This window comes from Megascapheus bottae, chromosome 8, assembly GCF_031878675.1.
Source record: "Megascapheus bottae isolate mThoBot1 chromosome 8, mThoBot2.hap1, whole genome shotgun sequence".
In the NCBI taxonomy this organism is placed as follows: Eukaryota; Metazoa; Chordata; class Mammalia; order Rodentia; family Geomyidae; genus Megascapheus; species Megascapheus bottae.
The window spans coordinates 10,608,954-10,631,511 of record NC_143516.1 but is presented as its reverse complement, the minus strand read 5'-3'; the positions used below and the strand labels follow the sequence as shown (position 1 = coordinate 10,631,511).

The 22,558-nt window shown below is 46.6% G+C and overlaps 1 protein-coding gene across 1 annotated transcript in view; it reads left to right on the top strand.

The window, feature by feature from the left end:
- The first annotated feature begins 470 nt into the window (after positions 1-470).
- The window catches only part of Mthfd1l (methylenetetrahydrofolate dehydrogenase (NADP+ dependent) 1 like), a 130,953-nt gene continuing 108,865 nt past the window's right edge, over positions 471-22,558 (top strand). Inside the window, exons 1-7 of the mRNA XM_090337964.1 lie at positions 471-640; positions 5,418-5,502; positions 6,826-6,876; positions 6,977-7,030; positions 11,751-11,875; positions 13,660-13,760; positions 14,764-14,900. Of these exons, the coding sequence (XP_090194090.1) occupies positions 471-640; positions 5,418-5,502; positions 6,826-6,876; positions 6,977-7,030; positions 11,751-11,875; positions 13,660-13,760; positions 14,764-14,900 (723 nt within the window). The remainder of the gene's footprint in view (positions 641-5,417; positions 5,503-6,825; positions 6,877-6,976; positions 7,031-11,750; positions 11,876-13,659; positions 13,761-14,763; positions 14,901-22,558) is intronic.

Here is a 22,558-nt window from a genome sequence, read left to right as displayed (position 1 = left end):
GGTTGAGGTTGGACGGGTGGCTGGAAAGGAGCGGAGGGTGGACAAAGGTTAAGTGGCCGCTCCCGGGCAACTAAGCCTGCACATGACCACCCAACCTGGCCCCGGCCACCTCCACCGGGACGCCCTCCATCCACTCGGGACGCTCATCGGCTCGGGCTGGTGTAGAAACCGCGCCAGCTCCGAGGAGGAGGGAGGGGACCGGGGAAGCTGAGTCACCCAGCAAACTCCAGGCAGCCCCCGGCCAGCCGCCTGGTCCGCGCCGCCCGCAGGCCCCCGCCTCCCCACGTCACGGCCCGTAGGTGCAGTGCCCCCTAGGGGCTTCCGGTCCTCCCGGCCGCCGCCCCGTTACCCGCCCGCGCGTCCCTCCGGCCCCAGACGCGCCACCCTCGGGAGGAACTTGGCGGCGGCGGCGCCCGCTCTCGGCTCCGCATCTCCGCGTCCCGGAGGCTCCGCGCGCTCCCCGCCGCGCCATGAGCGCACGCCTGCCGCTCGTCCTGCGCCAGCTCTGCCTCCCGCCGCGGCCCCCGGGCCCGCCGCGCCGCCTCCGGGTGCCCTGCCGCGCCAGCAGCGCGGGCGGCCGGGCCTGGAGCAGCCGCGGCCCCGGCAGCCCGGCGCCTCCCGTCGGCGACTCCACGGTCAGGTGAGAGGCCGGCCGACCGGGCGGGCGCGCGCCCAGGGGCCCGACCACGGAGCGGCGGCCACGGCTCCGGGATGGGGCGGCGGGGTCGCCCGGCCCCTGCGGGGTCCCGCCCGATCTGCGGGGCGTTCCGCGAGTTGCTTGTTGCCAACTTGCTGAGAACGCGGCGAGGTGTGCGAGGGAGGCCGGGCGGGGGGAGCCGGGGGAGGACCGGGGGCGAGCAGGACCGGGGTCCTCGGGGGGCCCCGGGGCCAGGGATCGGGCGCGAGCATCCTCTGCTGGCGCCGTGCGCACGGAGCGCACGTCCCGCTCCACGTGCGCCGCCGGCCGCGGGCTCTGATGCAACCGCGCAGGCGCTGAACGGGCTGGGGAGGGGCGGCGCCTCCTGGGCCGGAGCGCGGCGGGAGGGAAGGAGGAGGAGGGCGGGAGGAAGAGGGTACCCCGCACGGGGGGCGAGGAAGTTCCCGCTTAGGTCACGGTCTGGAAAGGTGATGGCGGGTCCGCCCCGGAGGTCCGCGCGGGGACCCCCGGAGGTGGCGGCGGGCGCGCCCCCGGGCGTCGGTGGCACCGAGGTGCTCGTGCAGCCGTTGTTGCGGATCCAGAGAATCGTGGAAATACGCCGGGTCCCCCGCCCCAGGCCCGCACCCCTGGGCCCCCGATCTCCGCTCCCGAGCGGGAGAGGGGTTGAGGGTGGGCTGGGTCCAGGGCGCTGTCCTGGACACGTTGCACCTCTGCTCACCCCCCGAGCTTTTTTTTTCTAAAAGGTTTTCCTCCCTTCCTTCCCTTCTCCCCTTCCTCTTCCCCATTTCTTCCCCGCTTTCCTCCTCCCTGCGTCTTGCAGTTGACTCTGGGCGCTCTGAGCCACGGCTGATGCGCCTCGCGTGCGCCGCAGCCCCTCGCCCCGTGTTATGTTCTGGACAGCACCGGCCACGGCCGGCCCTTTTCCTGGAAGTTCTTAGCCCTATGTTTCTTGTTTATCTCCACTACCCGCCCAAATGAACTGTCTCTTCATTATTCTTGGCAGTGCCAAGCCTGGGTGGTGGGGGGCACTGGGGAAATGGTTGAGACACCGTGAGTCAGTGCGCCTGCAGGCTTTACCCCTGTGTGTGTTGTGGGTTTGTTCCGTTTATGAAGTCAGGCTGCCAGGTCACTCCAGCATAAATGGGAACACACAGAACAGAGGGATTTTTTCTGGGGAAGTGTTTGTTTTGTTTGCTTGCTTGTTTATTTTGCGGTAGTGCGGATTGAACCTCCACTTGCCATGCGGGCTCTCTACCACTGGAACCCCCAAGGCTGCTAGTGCCCGATACAAGGACATGAAACAAGTGCTGAGGAGTGACCTGTTGCTCCACACGGTGACTGGATGACCTCGAGGACTTTGAGGGAGCAGTGCCATCTCTTGTGGCTGCTCATCCACCTTCTGTGGATACCTGGTAGAGTTCAGGAGATAACAGCAGTGTCAGAACTGGCAGAAACCCCTGCTGCTGTAGTTTGGGTTTGACAGGGAAATTAAGAGGTGACTGAGACAGGACAGGAAAGCCTCATGACTGGACTCATGCTGGCACTGTGAGAGTGGGTGTCTCAGGAAATCCCATCTGCCTTCAGTCACCTTATAATGTGGCAAGAAGCCCCTCAGCAGACACCTACACCTTGACATAGGATTTCCTAGCCTCCAAGCCAGTGAGAAATCATTATTTTGTGTATGTGTGTGTGTGTGTGTGTGTGTGTGTGTGTGTGTGTGCTGATCCTGGGGCTTGAACTCTGGGCCTGGAGGCTGTCCCTGTTCCTCTTTGTGCTCAAGATTAGTGCTTTACCACTTGAGCTACAGAACCACACTTTTTGTGAGTAGTTTTTCTGGAGATGGGAGGCTTGTGGACTCTTCCTGCCCTGGCTGGCTTTGAACCAAGATCCTCAGATCTCAATCTCCTGAGCAGCTAGGATTACAGGTATGAGCCACCAGTACCCCTGGCTGATAAATGAATTTGGCATTCTGAATTACACATGCATTGTTTTCTAGTAGTCCAGCTCCTTCCACTCTGAGACTGGGAATGTTATTCTGAACCCAGAGCTTTCCACCCAGTCTCTGAGAACCACAGACACTAGTCTTGGAGGTATCCACTGTAGTTAGAGGTGATAATGATAAAACAACAAGGTGATAAGCTATCTTTAACCTTAGAACTCTGTTTGCTACACTTGACAGTCATCTAAAGACACACATGGCTTTTCACTGTTTGTTTAGTATGGGATTAACTAGGCCCTAAGGCAAGGAAATCTCTCACTGGAAACATTGATGTTACTTTTTAGATTTCTTGTGTATGCTAACTTTCTCTTGCTTGTTTAGTGCCCTGTAAGAAGAATGAAAATGTATGCATATGGTACATTGTGAGGAGCTAGAGTTCCTTCCTAATATTAGCTTTGTTGGTTACAGTGTTTACAGTGTTACACTCCAACTATTTTAACAGCTTGAGGAAGTTTTTTCTTTTTTCCCCTACCATTGACTTAGCTACTGAAATGTTCTCTTCATTTTATTAAGGTTAGACAAGACAAGAGGTATTTTCTAGGAAAAGTGGCCTTATCGGTGTGTGTTTAGTGTTTCAGGGTAGGTGTAATATGTCTAGATAGAAGGAAAAGACCAAGAGCCCTAGCAGTACACCTGTTTGGCAGGTAAAGAGGTAAAGTCCCTGGCTGCAAACTAATTGCCAGCACTAATCAACCAAAGACGTGACTGCCACATCTGGCTGTGTTTTCACTCTCTCTGTCCAACTGGACACTTGTTTAAAAAAAAAAAAAGTCCATTCACCTGACTTCTTGAATCAAACTAACCTACCCACCTACCCTTCTGCCTGCCTGCCTGCCTTTTCTTTCTTTCTCAATCCTAGGGCTTGAACTGGGGGCATGGGTGCTAGCCCATAGCTTTTTGTCGCTACAGGCTACCACTCTACCCACTTGAGTCACAGCTCTACTTCTGGCTTTTTTGGTGCTTAATTGGAGGGAGGTAAGAGTCTCGGGGACTGTCTTGCCTGGGCTGACTGCAAACGGCAGTCCTCAGATCTCAGCTACCTGAGTAGCTAGCATTGCAGGTGTGAGCCACCAAGTCTAGTATCACACCTTTCTTTTTCTTTTTTCTCCCCCCCCCCCCCCTTGTCAGTTGTAGAGCTTGAACTCAAGGTCTGGAGCTGTTCCTGTTCCTGAGATTTTTTTTTTTTTTTTTTTTTTTTTAGGGGGCTGGGTCATGGGGCTTGACTTCTGGGCCTGGGCGCTCTCCCCGAGCTCTTCAGCTGAAGGCTACCAACCCACCCCTTGAGCCATGGCCCCACTTCCCATTTTCTAGTGCCTAATTGTAGATAAGAATCTCATGTTTAGTGCCCAGGCTGGCTTTGAACTGTGATCCTCAGATCTTAGCCTCCAGAGTAGCTAGGATTACAGGCATGAGCCCCCATGCCCAGCTAGCATTCTACCACTTTGAACAAAGGAGCCGCTTCTGGTTTTCTGATGGTTCACTGGAGTTAAGAATCTCACAGACTTTTCTGTCTGGGCTGTCTTTTGAGTTGTAATCCTCAGATCTCAGCCTCCAGAGTAGCTAGGATTACGGGTGTGGTGCTTGGTTTTTTACCTATTCTTTTTACCATGCTTCCCAGGTCATGGGAACCAGAACCAGGCAAAACTAGTCACCCAGCCTGAGCCAGATGAGCAGTCCTGCCAGGCTAGGAGACAGTGCAGCATGGGCATCTTGTCACCCATCACCGGCTTTCAGCCACAGATTACATGGTGATTTATAAACTTCCCCCGAGGGTCCCATTTACGCCATTAGAATGCCATTTCTTCCCTGGGAATTAGTTACTTCATCCCAAGCGTGTAAAAGCAAGTAGATGCTCCTGGGTTGTCATTTACCGAGCTCTGTGTTCTCTCTAGCCCAGGGTCATTAGAGGCTGCCCTGTTGTGATTGAAAATCACAAGAAGATCTTAACATTGACATTGGATACTGCCTTGAATAAGGTGGGGGAGGCAAGCAAGAGAGAAAGCCTGTTTCCCACTGTGTTCTGCCCTGCCCGGGCCCTGGCATCCTGGGAAGGTGACCCCACCTGGCTATGTAGAAATTCATCACCGACCCAGCTGCAGCCCTATAGGGTGCTGCCAGTCCCCAGAGTCTCCATTGTGCGGCTTCCCCTCCTCATGTTTCTACTTCAAGCTCTAAGACCTCGAATCCAGCCTGCCCTGTCACGTGCCCACCCCTGGTCCTCTCACCACTTCTCATCTTTGCCCACACTCTCCACCCTGTTTCTTTTCTTTTTCCGTGGACCCAACCAAGCTTTTTGTGGAAAGGTGCTAGGGGACTATGGGGGAGAAACGGGATTATTATTTATGTGTGTATGTGCACAAGTGTGTGTGTGTGTGTGTGTGTGTGTGTGTGTGTGTGTGTGTGTGTGTGTGCTGGTGTTGGGGTTTGAATGCAGGGCCCGGGCTCTGTCTTTAGCTTTTTTGCTTAAGGCTGACGCCTGAGCGACAGCTCCATTTCTAGCTTTTTACTGGTTAATTGGCAATAAGAATCTCATGGAACTGTCTGCTCAGATTGACTTTGAACTGGGATCCTCAGATCTCATCTTTCTGAGATGGCCGGCACATGTGAGCCACTTTGCCTGGCTGCCTTGAGATCTCCCTACCACTCTCTCAGTGCCTCTTTTTTTTTTTTTTAAACAAAGTCTGTAAGTGAATGTGTTATGTCTATCCTTTGTTCTCAGGAACACAAAAATACCTCTGCTGTTTTTATTTCTCCATATAGAGAAGTCATCCAGAATTCTAAAGAAGTGCTGAGTTTATTGCAAGAGAAAAACCCCACCTTTAAGCCAGTTCTTGCCATCATTCAGGTAAGCTGAGAGTGAGGTGCAGTCCTGCTGGGGTTTTTTTTGTTGTTTTGTTTTGTTTTATTAAAGAATTTATCATTCCTGCTGTTTTAAGAATGCCTTTCGGTTAGAAAATTGCTGAGCCAAATATCAGCTGCTGTGGCATCAAAGAAGAGCAGCTGAAGTTTTGGTTTGTAGTCACTTGCTTGGTTAGATACTGGCGACCTTGGATCTTTCTGTCTGAGACTAAGTGGCTACCTGTGGTCAAAAGTTGACATCCCCATCCATCATATTACACAGGGGAGGTGGTCGCCTGTGTGCTCATCAGTGCTTGGCAGATGGGAGGTGATGGGGGAAAGGTTGGGAAACTAATAGGGTCTAGTGGCTGGACTGCTACAGTAGGTCTTGGTCCTGAATGGATCAGAATAAGAGCCTGCAGGTTCATTGAAACCATTCTTTCAGATTGTCTTGCTGTGCTCCTCTTGGTCCTGACAGTCTTTGGGGTAATGGGATCTGCATCACACAACCCTCAGAGAAAGCTGAGGCAAAACAGTGCAGGGGAAATAGTTTAAGGATCTAGTTTGCCTGGGAGTTGGCTTGCCTGCCTAGGCTTTCCAGAGAAAAACGGTCTTTAAACTGATGTCTTTGTGTATAGACAGATATTGACTATGTGTAAGTGTCCCCACCCCTCAACTAGTGCTTTGAGCTACAGCTCCACTTCTGAGTTTTGGGTGGTTAATAGGGGATAAGAATCCCATGACCTTTCCTGCCCTCCTGCCCTGGCTGGCTTCTGACTGTGTTTCTCATATGTCAGCCTCCTAAGTAGCTAGGATTACAGGCATGAGCCACCAGTGCCTGGCTGACATGATGTCTTTCTATGTCCTGTAATGTGTGGGATAGTATTGTGTGGGGATGGGTGCACATATGCGTATACACATGCTTATCCTGGGGCTTAAACTCAGGGCCTGAGCTCTGTCCCTGAGCTTTTTGGCTCAAGCCATGTTATGCCACTTGAGCCACAGCTCTGCGTCCATCTTTTTGGTGTTTGGAGCTAAGGGTCCAAAACTTTCCTGCCTAGGGTGACTTTGAACTGCAATCCTCAGATGTAGCACCCAGTGTATTTTTTTTTTTTAGTGATATAATTCAAACATCTCAGATATTAGTATATTCATAAGTACAAGTGAGTCACATCTTTTTTTCCAAGAAATACACCTTTTTTTCCTTGAACTTTCCATATCAACTTTTTAATTAGATCATTTGTGATCATAAATCTGGTCTTCGTGTCCTGTTCTGAGCCTTGTCGAGATATTTCCTCATTGTTCTGTTCTCCGGTTCTTCTCCCCTTAGACAGGTGGTGACAGCTTGATGCAGGAAATCAACCAGAGTTTGGCTGAAGAGGTAAGGATGGATGGCATTTTTGTTTTTGTTTTACTTTCCTAGAATTCCTTACTGTGTCTTATTCTCTTAGCATGACTGAGAAGTCTGTGTTCTCTCATAGGCTGGTCTGAACATCACCCACATCTGCCTCTCTCCAGACAGTGGAGAAGATGAGGTAATTCCATCTTTCTTTCCTCTGCATGAAGAGCTGTGAGTATTTCCTAATTATGACAGGAGCAGGTCTGGCTTTTTGTCGTTGTTCAGTTTTCAGGAGAAAGAGTCAGTCCATTCTGCTCTGTAGCTCGCCGGTCTTTCTCCCTATATGTTTCACTGAAGAGGGGTTCTAGCATGACTTGTTCATTCTGTATCGTCCAGAGAAGGGGGTTGTTAGTCTGTGGACAACTGGAGACCTGGCTCTGGTCTTGCTCTATCCTGTCAGGTCTTTGACCTTGGACCATTTCGTTGACATTTCTGGACACAACAGAACAGGACAAGGTGATATTCTGAGACACCTTTGGAAGCTGATATAGAAAACACCTGGGTTCCCTTCCTCTGGTTCATGTTCTAGTAGTTTCTGCCACCACCTTCCTCGGTGTCATGTCAGTGTGGGAGCAGCAGCCTGCCATTGGTGCCAGTGATAATGTGTGCCATGTACCCAGTCCTAGTCCTGGGGCCGGCTCTTCTGGCTGGCTTTCCCCTGGCTAGCTGTGACAGTGAGGAACAGGTTAGAATTCATGAACACGTCAGCTGACAATCTTTATTTTTAATTAAATGTTTCATTACTAGGTAGTTGTGTAGAGGGGTTTCAGTTTAACATGGCAGTTTATGAACACAATGCATCTTGATCTGTGTCACCCCTTTCATCATGTCCCCTCAGCCCCACTCTCCCCCTCCCATTTCCTAAATCTATTTTCATGTCTTTCACTCTCCAGTCATCTCCCCACCTTTCCCTTAACCACCCCTCCAACTCCTTGACACCACAACTTCTAGCTTTTTAGTATTTATTTTGTTAAGCTGTAAGTTGAAAATCTTGAATAGCAGAATCTTCACTAAATAACAGGCCACCCCTGCCAGACACTGGTGGCTCATGCTTGTAGATCAGAGGATCAAGGTTCGAAACTAGCCTGGGCACTCAAGTCTGTGGTATTCTTTCTCCAATTAACTAGCAAAAAAAGCTGCAAGTAGAGATTTGGTTCAAGTGGTAGAGCACTAGGAAGAGTGAAAGGTCCTGAGTTCAATCACCAGAATCAGCACACACACACACACACACACACTACACACACACACACACACACACACACGAGAAGATTATTCCCAGAAACAGAAAGGAACTGTTTCATGAAGAGGAGGAGGACTAGGTAAACACCCCCCACCACCACCACTCACTTACTAAAGGAAATCCATCCCAAGATACCCAGTGAGTCCCCAGATAGTACCAGACACTGTGGAGACATGTGGCACTTGATGGCTTCCCTCTGGGTTTTCTGAATTGCCAGCATCATTATTATTAAAGGAAAGAAGGGTTACTGGTGTATTTAATCATTGCTGTGAGGACATGAGCACTGAGATCATGGCTATCTGTCTTCTTGCATTGCAGTAGTTAAGTGCTCTGACCTTGGGATCTGCAGTCTCCCTCAGGGTTGGACAGGGCTGTTTATTGTCTAGGGATGAGTAAGCAAGGCAAAAAGAAAGGTCTGAGGAAAGGATCCTTGTTGGGGCAGTAGATGAGTCTTATTCCCTGAGGCCAGCCTGTTTTCTGGCGCAGATGTGTGCTGGCTTTGGCTGAGGCTAGTCTAAACTTGAAGCATCTGAAGGAGAGAGGCTTGACTGGTTTGGTTAGGAAACATTTTTTACTGATTGGTCAGTTGGAATAAGCACTCCAGGCAATCACTGATGAGGCACATTTGTTGGTTGTAGTCTCTGTTTTAGGTGAACTGTGGTCCTGTCCAGTTTCTATGAGGAAAAGCAGTTTGTTACCATGGAGTAAAGGAAGGAGAGTCAAGAACTTCCCTCTTTTTCTAGATAACAAGGTCTAGATTAAGCTAGGAATGGTCTGTAGCCAGGAAAGGGAAAGATAAAGGCAAGCTCCACCCTCTTCCCTTTATGGGGTGTGTGTGTGTTGGGGGACCATCCATTTCATTGGCTTCAATCTCATTCCTGCAAGGGAGCATGGGAAATGTAGTCTTTATACAAGGAGGCCATGACTCATTTATTCTCAAACTTGAAAACCATGGGCCTATTGCAAAAAGGAAACTGGTTAGACCACACTTCTCTACAGATATTAAGGCACCTTGACATCAGTATTATCAGAAGAAAAAAAACTTGCACATTTGAAGGACACTCACTATTTGCATTTTAAGGCATTTTTTTAAGGTTTTGATAGCCCTTGACATTTATTTATGTACTTATATATATTTGTTTTGAGATCTTGCTGTGCAGTCCAGACTGGTCTAGAAGGGTGGCTTTGAATTTGCTATGTAGCCAGGCTAGCCTTGAACTAGAGATCTTTCTGCCTACTGATATGGGGATATTTATTTATTTATTTATTTTTGCTTTGTTTAACGTATTGTTTGGTCATTTTTGTTTGCTGAGGAAGGGACTTAGTATACAGTTCAACCTGACCTACAGTTTCCCATCCTCTTGCCTCAGCTGTCACGTGCAGGGATTACAGCTGTGAGACACCCCTTTCAGCTTGACTTGTTTTTTTGTTTTTGCCAGTCCTGGGCTTGAGCTCTGGGCCTGAGCACTGTCCTTGGACTTTCTCAAGGCTAGAGCTCTACCACTTGAGCTACAGCACCACTTCCAGCTTTTTTCTGAGTATGTGGTACCAAGGAATCGAACCCGGGCCTTTGTGCTTGCTAGGCAAGCACTCTACCACTAGACCAAACTCCCAGCCCGTTTGATTTGTTTTTAAACAAGGAATCACTTATTCATTAACATTAATCCCTAGCCCTATTCTATTTCTCCCTCTACTCCTGTTTTTTCTTGGCAAAATTCTGATAAAATAAATTTATATGATGTTTTTGTGTTAAAAAGGAGAACCTTAATTTAGTAAGACTTTTTTCCCCCATTATTGCTTTTGTTTTGGTTTTTTAGTCTTCCAGATCTCTGTACGAGGAAAGATGGTTCCCTTGCTTCCTTCTGAATGGTTGGCTATCACACTGTTAGCCCTCTTCCCCATTTAGCCTGCTTAGTTGTTTTTCACAGTGACCTCTCTGAAGATTATATTATTGCTATTTGATTGCTATTGTTATTATTAGTATTTAGTTATATTATTACTTGTTTAATTATTATATTATTACTGTTTGTTTACTATTATGTTGTTTTGACCATTTGGCTGAAGGAGTCTCATCTCCCTGTTAGGAAATCTAGCAAATGAGGGTACTTGGATTCACAGTTAGCTTCTTTTTCGTAATCAGAACTGGCATAAAGCAAGTGCTTGGAACATATTTTTGAATGAAAGAATATGGAATCAATGAAACGAATGTACTTTCTTGTTTGGTGGACTGCATGTAATTCTCTTCCCCTGCTGGGTTGTAAAACCATAGTAATTTTTGCTAAAGAATATCACAAACACAGTGCCCCAGAGCTTCCTCCCACTGACTTCCTATGTGTAGGCTAGACTTAGGCAGCTAGGCACCCCTTAGCTGCCACCACTTTTACGTTAGCTGAATCTGGCTCCATGCGCTGCCTATAGAAGGGATTCCTATGCATGATTCAGATCCAGTGAGGGCGCCAGGAGCTGTGGGGATGCTGGGGTTGGGAAGAGGTTGTGGTATGGGGAGGTATTCATGCTAGCTGAGCTGAGCAGGTTGCAGTTCCTGCTGCCTGGAAACTGGCTGGGTGTTCACTTACGGTCACAGGGAATTGCCCTGCCTCCATCTCAGCGTCCATCTCAGCCTTCCTAATTGCTGAGACTGACTTGGTTTTGTTCATTTCTGGCGAGAATGCAGTGGTAAGAACTATAAAGTCATCAAAAAAATCTCAAGCTTCTTTCGAGCGTTTGTAAGTATGATGAGAAGAGGAAATAGACTTTTTCTCTATGTTTTACCCCAAAGTCTTAAACAAGGATTTAAAAAAAAGTGTGTAAATAGTGGCATGTGTTGTTTGGGGCTAGTATTTGGACTCAAGTTCAAGGGCTCACATTTTCTTAATTTGCTTGCTCACAAGCTAGTGCCCTATCACTTGAGCCATACTTCCAATCTAGCATTTAGCTGTTTATTATAGATACTTTTCAAACCATGATCCTCAGGATCTCAGCTTCCTGAGTAAGATTACAGGCATGAGCCACTGGTGCCTCATCTGAGTCCTTTCTTTTATAAAAGTGATGTACAGAGGGATTAACAGTTATATAAATCAGTTAATGAATATATTTTTTTGGATAATGTCACCTTTTTCCTATTCTTTCCCAGTTGTTTTTTCTTTAATTTAAGCTTATAATATATTTATTACTGCAATTTTGAGAACAGAGTTGGATTCATGTAATTCAAATAAATGAAACCTTGCTAGGTTAAATGAACTTTTTTTTTTTTTTTTTGCCAGTCCTGGGCTTGAGCTCAGGGCCTGAGCACTGTCCTTGGACTTTCTCAAGGCTAGGGCTCTACCACTTGAGCCTCAGCACCACTTCCAGCTTTTTTCTATGTATGTGGTACCAAGGAATCAAACCCGGGTCTTCATGCATGCTAGGCAAGCACTTTAGCCACGAGGCCAAACTCCCGGCCCCGGTTAAATGAACTTTTACACATAGAATCATGCTGTCGATAGCTGCTTTAATCTCATCTTCATGGAGTACATAATACTGTTTGTTGTTACTTGAGGTGGCAGATCACTGACTGTTTATTAACTTCTTTAGGTCATGTCTTATTTTCCCAAGTCTGATTTCTTTCCTTTTTTAGATCATAAGCGAAATATTGAAGATTAATGAAAACCCCAGAATCCATGGCCTCGCCCTTCAGATCTCTGAGGATTCTCTTAGCAACAAGGTCCTCAACACCTTAAACCCACAGAAAGATGTGGATGGGTAAGAAAATAGAAAACACGAGAATCCATGTTCATGGCAAAGTCATTATCCACTGTGATATGTTTTCTGGATGCTCATTTTTGTGGCTGTCAGTAATTAGCTGAAAGTAATCATTTAGAATATGTTAGGAGTTTCATGAGTGTAGATTCTGGGTGCAGACATCAGATATCTTGGGAAACACATGTCCTTTGTACTGCATAGTCTGTAGTGGGAAAAGATGTCACATTGTCATTTTCATTTAACACATTTCTGTCTTTTGGCATCTATAGTCAGCCCTCAGGAAAACCTGAATAGGTTTTCCGCAGTAATTGTGTCAGACCAGAGGAAAACCTTTGTGACCTGTTTCTCCAGCAGTATTGTATTCTCGCTTAGACCCAAACCTGTTGAGAGAAAGTCTTTCATTAATGACACGCAAAGCTTTATCTAAAATGTGAGGCAGGGACAGGTAGGGATGATAAATTCCACATGTCTGCCTGGTACTGGTCTCTGATCCTCGTGGAATGATGTAAACATGTACCCCAGTCTACAGTGGGGGACTAGCATGTTTCCTGGAGATTAAAAACACTATTTCCTATCTAGTGAATATAATGTAACCCTTCTATTAATTACAATAAAAAATATATATATAAAATAAAAACACTATTTCCCTACATGGCAAAATGGAGTTTGTACTGTGGACAAAATGACCACAGTGTACTCAGAGCTACAAGTTTATAAGCACACATACAGTGAGATTCCTGATGTGATGTGTCCTTCAGGGCCTGCACTGAGAACCTGCCACCTTACTAGCAACCCAGGCTCCCTCCAGTCTGTCTTTGTGTGTGTGTGTGTGTGTGTAGGTACCAGACTCTTTCTGGCACTCTACCACTTAAGCCATACCTTCACTACTGACCTTTGGCTGGTTAACTGGAGATAAGAGTATCTTCTATTTGTCTGCCCAGCCTAGCTTTGAACCAGGCCTCTCAGATCTCAACCTCTTGAGTAGCTATGATTACAAATATGAGGCATCAGCGCCCTGGCTTTATTCTATCTTTATCCTGGCTTGGGATAGACCCAGACACAGCTTAAAAAGCTGTTGTGGGGCTGAGAGAACAACTCAGTGGTAGAGTGCTTGGCATCCATAGGCTCTGAGTTCAGAAAACACACATACACACACACACACACACCACAAAAAGTTCTAACCAGAAATCCAAATAGATTCACTATTGTCAATAAGAAAACTTCCAAGACAGGAAGTATGAGGGTCTTGCTTTCAAATCTTTCATACAAGTAGGGAATGAGGAAAGCCTTCCTAAATAGCCTCCTTCCCTTACTAATCTTGAGTGAGACCATCAGCTCGGTCTGCACAGTTATGCATGTCCTAAATTCATGTTTTGGGGGAAGGGAAGGCACAGAAATCACGAAGAATTTGTGGTCACTTATTTTATTCTCTCCAGTCTTCAAGGAGATATATACTGGAGTTAAGTGGGGTCAGAGCTGTGAGTCCTAAGTCTTACTGGATAACTCCAGATTGGTAAGATCGGGCTGGATCTAAGCCAGGGATTGCAGGACTGCCCTTCTGAGGTCAGCCCTGGAAGGTGTCTCTGGACATGTGGAGTCATGGTCTGGGTGGCCTTGGGCTGGTCCTGGGCTACTCCTGGAAGCTGCTGGCTTTTATGCCCATTCTGTAGCTCGTTGAACACATCCTGCCTATCAGACATGACTTGGGTGTTATCAGGCTGATACGTGTGAATTGCTGTTGAATGCCTTTGACTGGGTTTTGACTTACCTGTTCTCTGGTTCAGAGTGACAGACATCAACCTGGGGAAGCTGGTCCGTGGAGATGCCCACGAGTGCTTTGTTTCACCTGTCGCCAGAGCTACCATTGAACTTGCTGAAAAGTCTGGTGGGTTGCTTCTTCGGAAATGCTATTTTTTAGACTGAGGCAGTGTCTCAGGGGTTAGACCATCTGCCTGGTAAATGGTAAAGCACAAGGCCCAAAGATCAAGTCCCAGTACCACATGCTCCTTCTAGTCCTGTTTTCTATATAGTTATTTAAATCCCTTCCTTCCTTCCTTCCTTCCTTCCTTCCTTCCTTCCTTCCTTCCCCTTTTGTGCTGTTACTGGTGCTTGAACTCTGTGACCTGAGTTCTCATTTGAATTTTTCACTCTAGGTTGGTGCTTTACCACTTGAGCCATACCTTCATTTGCAGCTTCTTGCTGGTTAATTGGAGTTAAGTGTCCCGGGGGCTTTTCTGCCCATAACGGTTTGCTTCTGGGGGATTCTATTTGAAGGATGAAGGTGACAATGTTGACTTGATTCTCATCCTGTAGTTTGAGAGTTATAAATGATTGATACAGATGAATAAATGGAGGCATTTTCTAGTGAGGTTGGTTTTATAATTTTACAAGAGAAGTCAGTAATGGTGGATAATAGCCAGTTTTAAACTTTCTTGGCTGATTCCAAGTTCATACCTCTAGTTCATACCGTAGGGTATTACTGAGGTCACTTTTCCCCTCTGGTTCTTCATTTTATTTTTATTAATTTTGATTTGGATTGTTATTATAAAGATGTATGGAGGGGTTACTGTTACACAAGTCAGGTAAGGCGTACATTTCCTGCTGTACAATGTCACCTCTTCCCTGGCTCTCTCCCACTTTTTCCTCCCCTCCCCACCTACAAATTGTACAGTTTATTTTCACAGTGTCCAGTGAGTCCCACTGCTGCAGTTTTTCACCCTTTGTCCCTCCATTTCTATGTCTCCCCTCATAAATGAACACACAGAACAAAAAAGAAAACAACTAAAAAGGAATAAACCCTTTGTTTCCATTTTTTTCTCCACAGTCGATGCTGTCCGGTAAAAGATGGGAGGCATCAAGGATGATGTTCACTTTTGTTTCCACGGCAGGTGTCACCTTGGAGGGAAAGAAGGTCTTGGTGATCGGGGCCCCTGGGTCTTTGCAAGCTGCCCTGCAGTGCCTGTTCCAGAGAAAAGGCTCCATGACCATGAGCTCCCCGTGGGAGACACCCCAGCTCCAAAGCAAGGTCAGTGTCTGGTGAGCAGGGCCGAGCCGAACAGTTCATTTACAAATTTAGATTGTGATTCAAAGCCAGCCCTGGCATGGGAGGAAGTCAGTGAGACTCTTATCTCCAAGTAACCACCAGAAAACCAGAAGTGGCACTGTGGGTCAAGGGGTAGGGCAGTATAGTAGCCTTGAGCTGAACTGCTCAGGGACAGGGCCCAGGCCCAGAGTTCAAGTCCCATGACTGGAAAAAAAAAAAAAAAAAAAAAAAACTCAGACAATTCCAACCATCATAGGAACGAGGAGATGTAACTACAGAATGAAAAGGTTTTGTTTGGCTGAGTGGTTGGCTTGGATTTTTTTTTTTTTTTTTTTTGCCAGTCCTGGGGTTTGAACTCAGGGCCTGAGCACTGTCCTTGGTATTTTTCAAGGCTAGAGCTCCACCACTTGAACCGCAACATCACTTTCTATGTATGTGGTACCGAGGAATCAAACCCGGTCTTCATGCATGCTAGGCAAGCACTCTACCACTCGGCCAAACTCCCGGCCTGGTTGGTTTGGTTTTTTGCCAGTTCTTACCTTGAACTCTATGTGTGGGCGTTGACTCTAAGCTTTTGTGCTCAAGGCTAGTGCTCTACCATTTGAGCACCAGCTCCAATTCTAGGGGTGTGTGTGTGTGTGTGTGAGTGTGTGTGTGTGTTTTGTGGTTAACTCAAGATAAGAGTCTTGCAGACTTTGTTGCCTGGGCTGGCTTTGAACTGCTTTCCTCAGGTCTCAGCCTCCTGAGCCATGGGTGCCCAGCAAGTTTTGTTTGTTTGTTTGTTTTTTGTTTTTGTCAGTCCTGGAGTTTGAACTCTGGGCCTGGGCACTGTTCCTGAGCTCTTCAGTTCAAGGCTAGTGCTGTACCATTTGAGCCACAGCTCAACTTCCCCAGCAAGATAATATCTACAACATTGTTTGTACATGTGAAAATATGTATGAAGTGAAGGCTTTCCTGGAGGCCTGTGACCCTCTGAATGGACTTAGGTGGAGTTTTACAGCCAGCCATGTACCCATTAAAGACACTGACTCGGTCACTTGCCAAATAAGCAGACAAAAAGACAAGTTGTTTCTCGAGGGAGTTCCACCACACAAAGAGCAGACTGTTCTAATGTAACCTTTGCCACAGCTAATGGGAAAAGAAGGAATGGATACTAACTCATTTTATGAATGTCTCAAACAACTCAAGACAAGATGCTGAAGGAAAATTAACAGGTCAACGATTTGACCTAGGAATGTCGAAATCACTCTGACAAAAGTCCTAGGAATCCAGTTGTGGTATCAAGTGGGATTTGTTTTTAGGAATGGCCTGGGGATTTGAGATCAGAAACTTTATTTCAGTCATGCACTACTTTATTTGATTAAAGACTGTAATCTTAACTTAGTAGATGTGATCATCTGACAAGAGCTAGTATTATGACCTTCTCTCTGAGTCATCTCTGTCTAGCTTAGCCACAGTGGATGCTCTACCGTCCGTTAGTTATTTACTAGCCTTGGTTATCAGTCAAGTGTGTTATAGCTGTGGTTATGTTAATCCCTGTGGTTAATCCCTGTGACATGCAGGCAGGCGATATCCACAGTATAGATATGCCCAGGAAGCTGTTAGAGATGCCACAAGTGGCTTCTTCTAGGGGAAGAGGTGTGAGTTTATCACACCGGCATGTGTACAAAATGCACAGAGTTCAATATAGTACAAGATTCCATGCACACACTAGGGCTCTTGAATGAGATCAAAAAACACACTCCTCACATTGCAGTGACAGAATGGAAATGAGGTTGGGTTCAGTCTGTGTGTGTGGGGGGGTGGCTGTCTGTCTGTCTTTCTGTCTGTCTTTTTGTCATAGAGCTTGAACTCGGGGTGTAAGAGTTGTCTCTGAGCTTTTTGGCTCAAGGCTAATGCTCTACCACTTGAACCATAACCTCCACTTCCTGCTTTTTGGTGGTTAATTGGAGCTAAGGGTCTCACAGACTTTCCTGGTTGGACTGGCTTTGAACTGTAATCCTCAGATCTCAGCCTCTTGAGTAGCTAGGATTATAGGCATGAGCCACTAGTTTTAGACAGTTTGGAAATGAGAACTTGCAAGTGAACAGAACCTGTGCTCCATTCCAGTTGTCACCACATGGTGGCGATCTAATCAAGAAAATTTCAGAACGCTTTGCACTTCATGCTTTCATTCCCTTTCCCTCCCTTCATCCCTTCTCTTTCTACCTCTTTCTTCCCTCCTTCTTTTCTTCCCTCCTTCCCTCCCTCCCTCCTCCCCTCCCTCTCCCCTTTCTCTCTCTCCCCCTCCCTCTCTCGTTCCCAAGGTGGCAAGCACTCAGTCACTGAGCTACAGTTTATCTTCTCAGCTTGGAAACTCGCCCTGAACAAGTAGTAGAGAAGGGTCTTCCTTAGCAGCTTAATGTTTTCATAACTGTCCTACATAATTGTCCTTTTGCTAGTTGTATCTGTATATTTGAAAAATAGACATTTCTTTTCTTTTTTCTAGTCCTTGGGCATGAACTCAGAGCCTGAGCACTGTCCCTGGGCTTCCTCAAGGCTAGAGCTCTACCACTTGAGCCACAGCACCATTTCCAGCCTTTTCTATGTATATGGTACCAAAGAATCGAACCTGGGTCTTTGTGCCTGCTAGTCTAGCACTTTACCACTAGGCCAAATCCCTGGCCCCAGAAAACATTTCCTAAAGTACTTTTTTATTTTGTTTTTTTGGTCCGTTGTGGAGCTTGAACTCAGAACCTGGGCCTATCCCTGAGCATTTTTGCTGGTTAAGTGGAGATGAGAACCTTGTGGACTTTCCTGCCTAGGATGACTTCAAACCCTGGTCCTCAGATCTCAGCCTCCTGGGTTGCTAAGGTTACAGGTGTGAGCCATGAGCAGTCAGTTGAGTTTTTTTATTTTATCTTTTTTTCCCTGAAGTATGAGGAAAGGTGTTCTACTGCAGGAACATTTCTGGATTTGAGATGGTATTTTCATTCTGCCATCTGTCAGGAGTTAGAACTATCAAGCTAACTTTAGGATAGATCAGCTGTCTTTTCCAGTTTGCTCTGATAGTCCTTTCTTATCCACATAATGGAATGATGAGGTAAGAGCTGAAGCTGGGAACATGTGGAAGAAGGAAGATCATTTATTACCCATCGGAGGAGAGCTTTGGGAGATAGATGATCACAAATGGAAGTGAAAAGAAGACTAGAATCAGTTCCTGAAAGGAATGGGATTCTGGAAGGCTGAGATCACAGGGTGGGCCCAGTGCAGGGAAATCCCTTCTGTTGTCATTCTCATCCTCTTATCTGGCCAACGATGACAGCATCTGAATGAAAACATCTGAATGGCTGCACATTCGAGCGTGGTTGCAGTGAATTTCACGTGCCTGTTTGGTGGAATGCTTAGTTTTGCAGGAGAACATGGTTCAGAGACGTGGGGCAATGAGCTTCCAGTGGGCGGATGTTCACTTCCTTTCAAATGAAATCTTAGACATTGGAAGTTGGAGAAAATGATGAAGAAACAAAAACACTGCTAATGACAAATTCCGCCTGAATAGTCTCCCCAAGCAGGCCACACATGTACCTAGTGAGATGGCATGCCAGGCTAGGTTGCCATAGTAAAGTGGGTGCTTGACCACACCCCCTTTCACCCTTCTAGCTCCTCCCATCTCCTGGGCTCCACTGGCTCCATCCTCACTTTCTGTTTAAGGTCAGTGCTACCCAAGGATCCTCTCATCCCCATGTTCTTCCCATGCTGCCCATTGCTCAGGGAAATGTTATCCAAGTTCTATCCATATATGGATCAGTGCCAGGCAGCTCGCTCTGCCCCCACCTCCCCTTCACACCTGTGCATGTGGCCCCTGCCAGACCCCGCCCCTCAGATGTCAGCTCTTCCTCTTCCTCTGGCCCATTCTCAACCCAGGCTCCAGAGGAATCTTCCTAGAACACGGATGATCTTAGAAGGGCATCTGTGCAACCAAACCAGTCTCACTGTCACTGGCTTAAGAAAATGTTAACATGTCTGGGAATTTTCGACAACTAAAGAAAAGAGATTTTTAAAAATTTTATTGTTATTATGAAGGTGGTATATAGAGGGGTTACAGTTACATGTCAGATAATGAGAACATTTCTTTGTAGACAATGTCACCCCTTCACTATCTCCCAGCTTTTCCCACCTTTCTCCACAAAAAGGGACAATTTTTTTTTTTTTTTTGCCAGTCCTGGGCTTGAGCTCAGGGCCTGAGCAATGTCCTTGGACTTTCTCAAGGCTAGAGCTCTACCACTTGAGCCTCAGCACCACTTCCGGCTTTTTTGTATGTATGTGGTACCAAGGAATCAAACCCGGGTCTTCATGCATGCTAGGCAAACACTTTAACCACTAGGCCAAACTCCCGGCCCAAAAAGGGACAATTTTTAAGAAAGAAAAGGAGAGAGAGAGGAAGGAAGGAAGGAAGGAAGGAAGGAAGGAAGGAAGGAAGGAAGGAAGGAAGGAAGGAAAGAAGGAAAGAGAAAAGGAAAGAAAGAGGGAGGGACAGAGGAGGAAGAAAAAGGGAGGAAGAAGGGAATCAAATTCCTAGGGCTTTGCCAAGAGACAGTCAAGGTTCTCCATGTCACATAGCACACCCTGTCTTTACAAATCATTGAGAAGAGCTATGATGGAACTAATGGGATCCATCGAGCCACTGAACCATGACCACATAACCACAGTATGTCCCAGTTCACTGGAAATGAGAGGTAACAGAGGGGCTGCGTGGGTGTGACGGGCCCCTCCTCTCCCTGGAGACCCCTCTGTACTGTGTGTGAGGCTGTTGGCTGACACCCAGAGGCCGATCAAGAATCTCCATGTCTGTCCAGATGTTAGATATTGCAAAGCTTACTTTCCAAGATGTGGGAGAAGAAGTAGGACTCAAATGTGTTCTCTTTTTCTCCTTACACCTTAGCAGTTCTCCCTGGTATCCTGCATCTTAAGCATTTCAGCTCTAAAGCTTTCCCAGGCAGGGGCTGGAGTTTTCTTTTCAGACCCTCAGCTAGCTCAGTATCTGCCTTAATTGGCACTTAAGAAATGACAAGGGAGCTGGTGGCTCACACCTGTAATTCTAACTACTCAGGAGGCTGAGAACTGAGGATTTTGAGAATCCTGAGTTGCACTCATTTGTTTTAACTCTCATCATTTTGAAGGCATGTCTTTGCTGGAGGAAGCTGGGACCTGTGGTTGAATTTTCAGAGTGTCCTTCTTCATTCCCAACTTTTTTTTTTTTTTTGACAGTCCTGGGCCTTGAGCTCAGGGCCTGAGCACTGTCCTTGGACTTTCTCCAGGCTAGAGCTGTACCACTTGAGCCTCAGCACCACTTCCAGCTTTTTTTTCTGTGTAGGTGGTACCGAGGAATCGAACCCAGGTCTTTGTGCATGCTAAGCAAGCACTGTACCACTAGGCCAAACTCCCAGCCCCCTGAACTTTGTTTTCTGTTTTTTACCCATTGTGGGGCTTGAACTCTGTGACTGGGCACTGTCAATGAACTCTTCAGCTCAAGGCTACCGACCTACCCCCTGAACCACAGTGCCACTTCTGGTTTTCTAGTGGTTAATTGGAGATAAGAGTCTCGTGGTCTTTAGTGCCCAGGCTAGCTTTGAGCCTAGATCCTCAGATCTCAGCTTCCTGACTCATACCTGTGATTATAGGCATGAGTCACCATACCCAGCTCAACTTTGTTTTCAGCTCAACTTTGTTTTCTTAACCATGAGGGTAGCATTTGAAGGCGATACAAGAGGGGTTTGAAATGTGTTAGATTATAAAAACCACAAGTCTCCAAAAGAAAAAAATCCATTCCATTCCAGCTTTGTGTGTGTATATGTGTGCTGAGGCTTTGGGACTTGAGCTCAGGGCCTGAACACTATTCCCTTAGCTTTTTTTCTTCAAGGCAGGTCATATATCACTTGAGTCACATCTACTTTGGCTTTTCAGTGATCAGGTGAAGGTAATCGTCAAACATCCTTCCTTCCCAGGCTGACTTTGAACCATGATCCTCAGGTGTGTTTCTTGAGTAGCTAGGATTATAGGCATGACTTACCAGCGCCCAGCTTTTATGTATGCAGAGATCTCATCCTGTGTGTCCATCCAGGCACAATGACAATCTTCTGGCTGAGAGGGTGGGGTCATTCTTGCTCTGCTTAAAATCTTCGTAAAGGCATTGTATTTGCTAAGTACAACATTTCAACATCCCAGCCAGGCACTGGTGGCTCATGCCTATAATCCTAGCTACTGAAGAGGCTGAGATCTGCAGATCATAGTTCAAAACCATCCCAGGCATGAAAGTCCGAGAGACTCCTGTCTCCAATTAACCACCAGAAAACTGGAAGCAGCGCTGTGGCTCAGGGGGTAGGGTGGTAGCCTTGAACTGAAGAGCTCCGGGACAACACTCAGGCAAAGAATTCAAGCCTCACAACTGACAAAACAACAACAAAAAAAATTCAACCCTTCCTAACGTTGCAGATCATGCTGGCCCTCCCTTGCCTCCCTCCCTCTTCATATTCTGGCCCTTGCCCTTTTCTCTAAGAACTCCTGGCTTGGAAAAGAATAGCTTTTGCATTATCTAAAGCCACAGTTCCCACCCATGTCCCACAGCTCCAGCCCAGCTAAGGTCTGTGAATCTATCTTACTATCGTTGTAACATTTGGCCCTTTTTGTGGGGAGGGGTGGTTCACTAGGATGTCTCCACAGAGAAAGCAATGTTTTGTTAGGAGGTAAAGTTTCAAGCCAAGCTTTGGCCAGAGCTTTTCCCAGGAGGGAAGAGGGAAGTAGAATATGGGACAATAATTCTTGTTGAATTGAAGCTCATTAAAATATTCCCTTGTCCTCAGTGGGTTATTTATGGTTTTGTGCATCTAGCCATTTTTGTTTCTTTCTAAAAAAAATTAGCATCTACGATATAGTAATTGCTAAGGGAGGAGAACTTTGGTCTTTGTGAGACTAGCTGCTTTCTGGTGCCTTATTAGCACAATGTAGAGTTGTACGTGGGTATGGGAGGTTCAGGATGGGAATGGGGTTGTGGAGATTTATAGGTAATGAAAACACCAGGTTTGATCAGCTCCATCTCACGTGAACATGGGATCCCTGGCTTTTTCCAGATTAAACTTTTCAGCTTGGTTCATAGGGACTTCATTTTTATAGGTATCTGAACATGATCGGGTTTCTATTGTCCATAAGAGGCATGAAAATCCAGCCGAGTGATGTTTCTTATCTGCTGACCTTTAATAAGTCCCAAACATTGCATGTCTTTTGAGATCACTGTGGTTAAATTTATGGCAGTCATTAATGTATGAAAATGAAGAAACTTATTTTTTCAATCCCCCAAACATATTTTTTAAACAGATGTTTAATAATGTTCTCTTCCCACCAGACCACGTTTTCCCCTATACATTACACCTTACAAACGACTAGCTGCTTTCCCCCTCTCTGTAGGGTCCATGTACTGCTTGAACAGACTAGATTGCTGTGGTGTGTGTATGAGTGTGAAAGCACTGGGGCTGGTAGGGAAGAGCCCATTCGTATGACCAGGATGAACAAATGTTTCTTCCTCTATCGGGGGAGCAGGGAGCTACCCTTGATCTTGTCTTATTTGGTCCGAAAGCAGTTTGTACTGTCCTGGATTCATTGTTGGC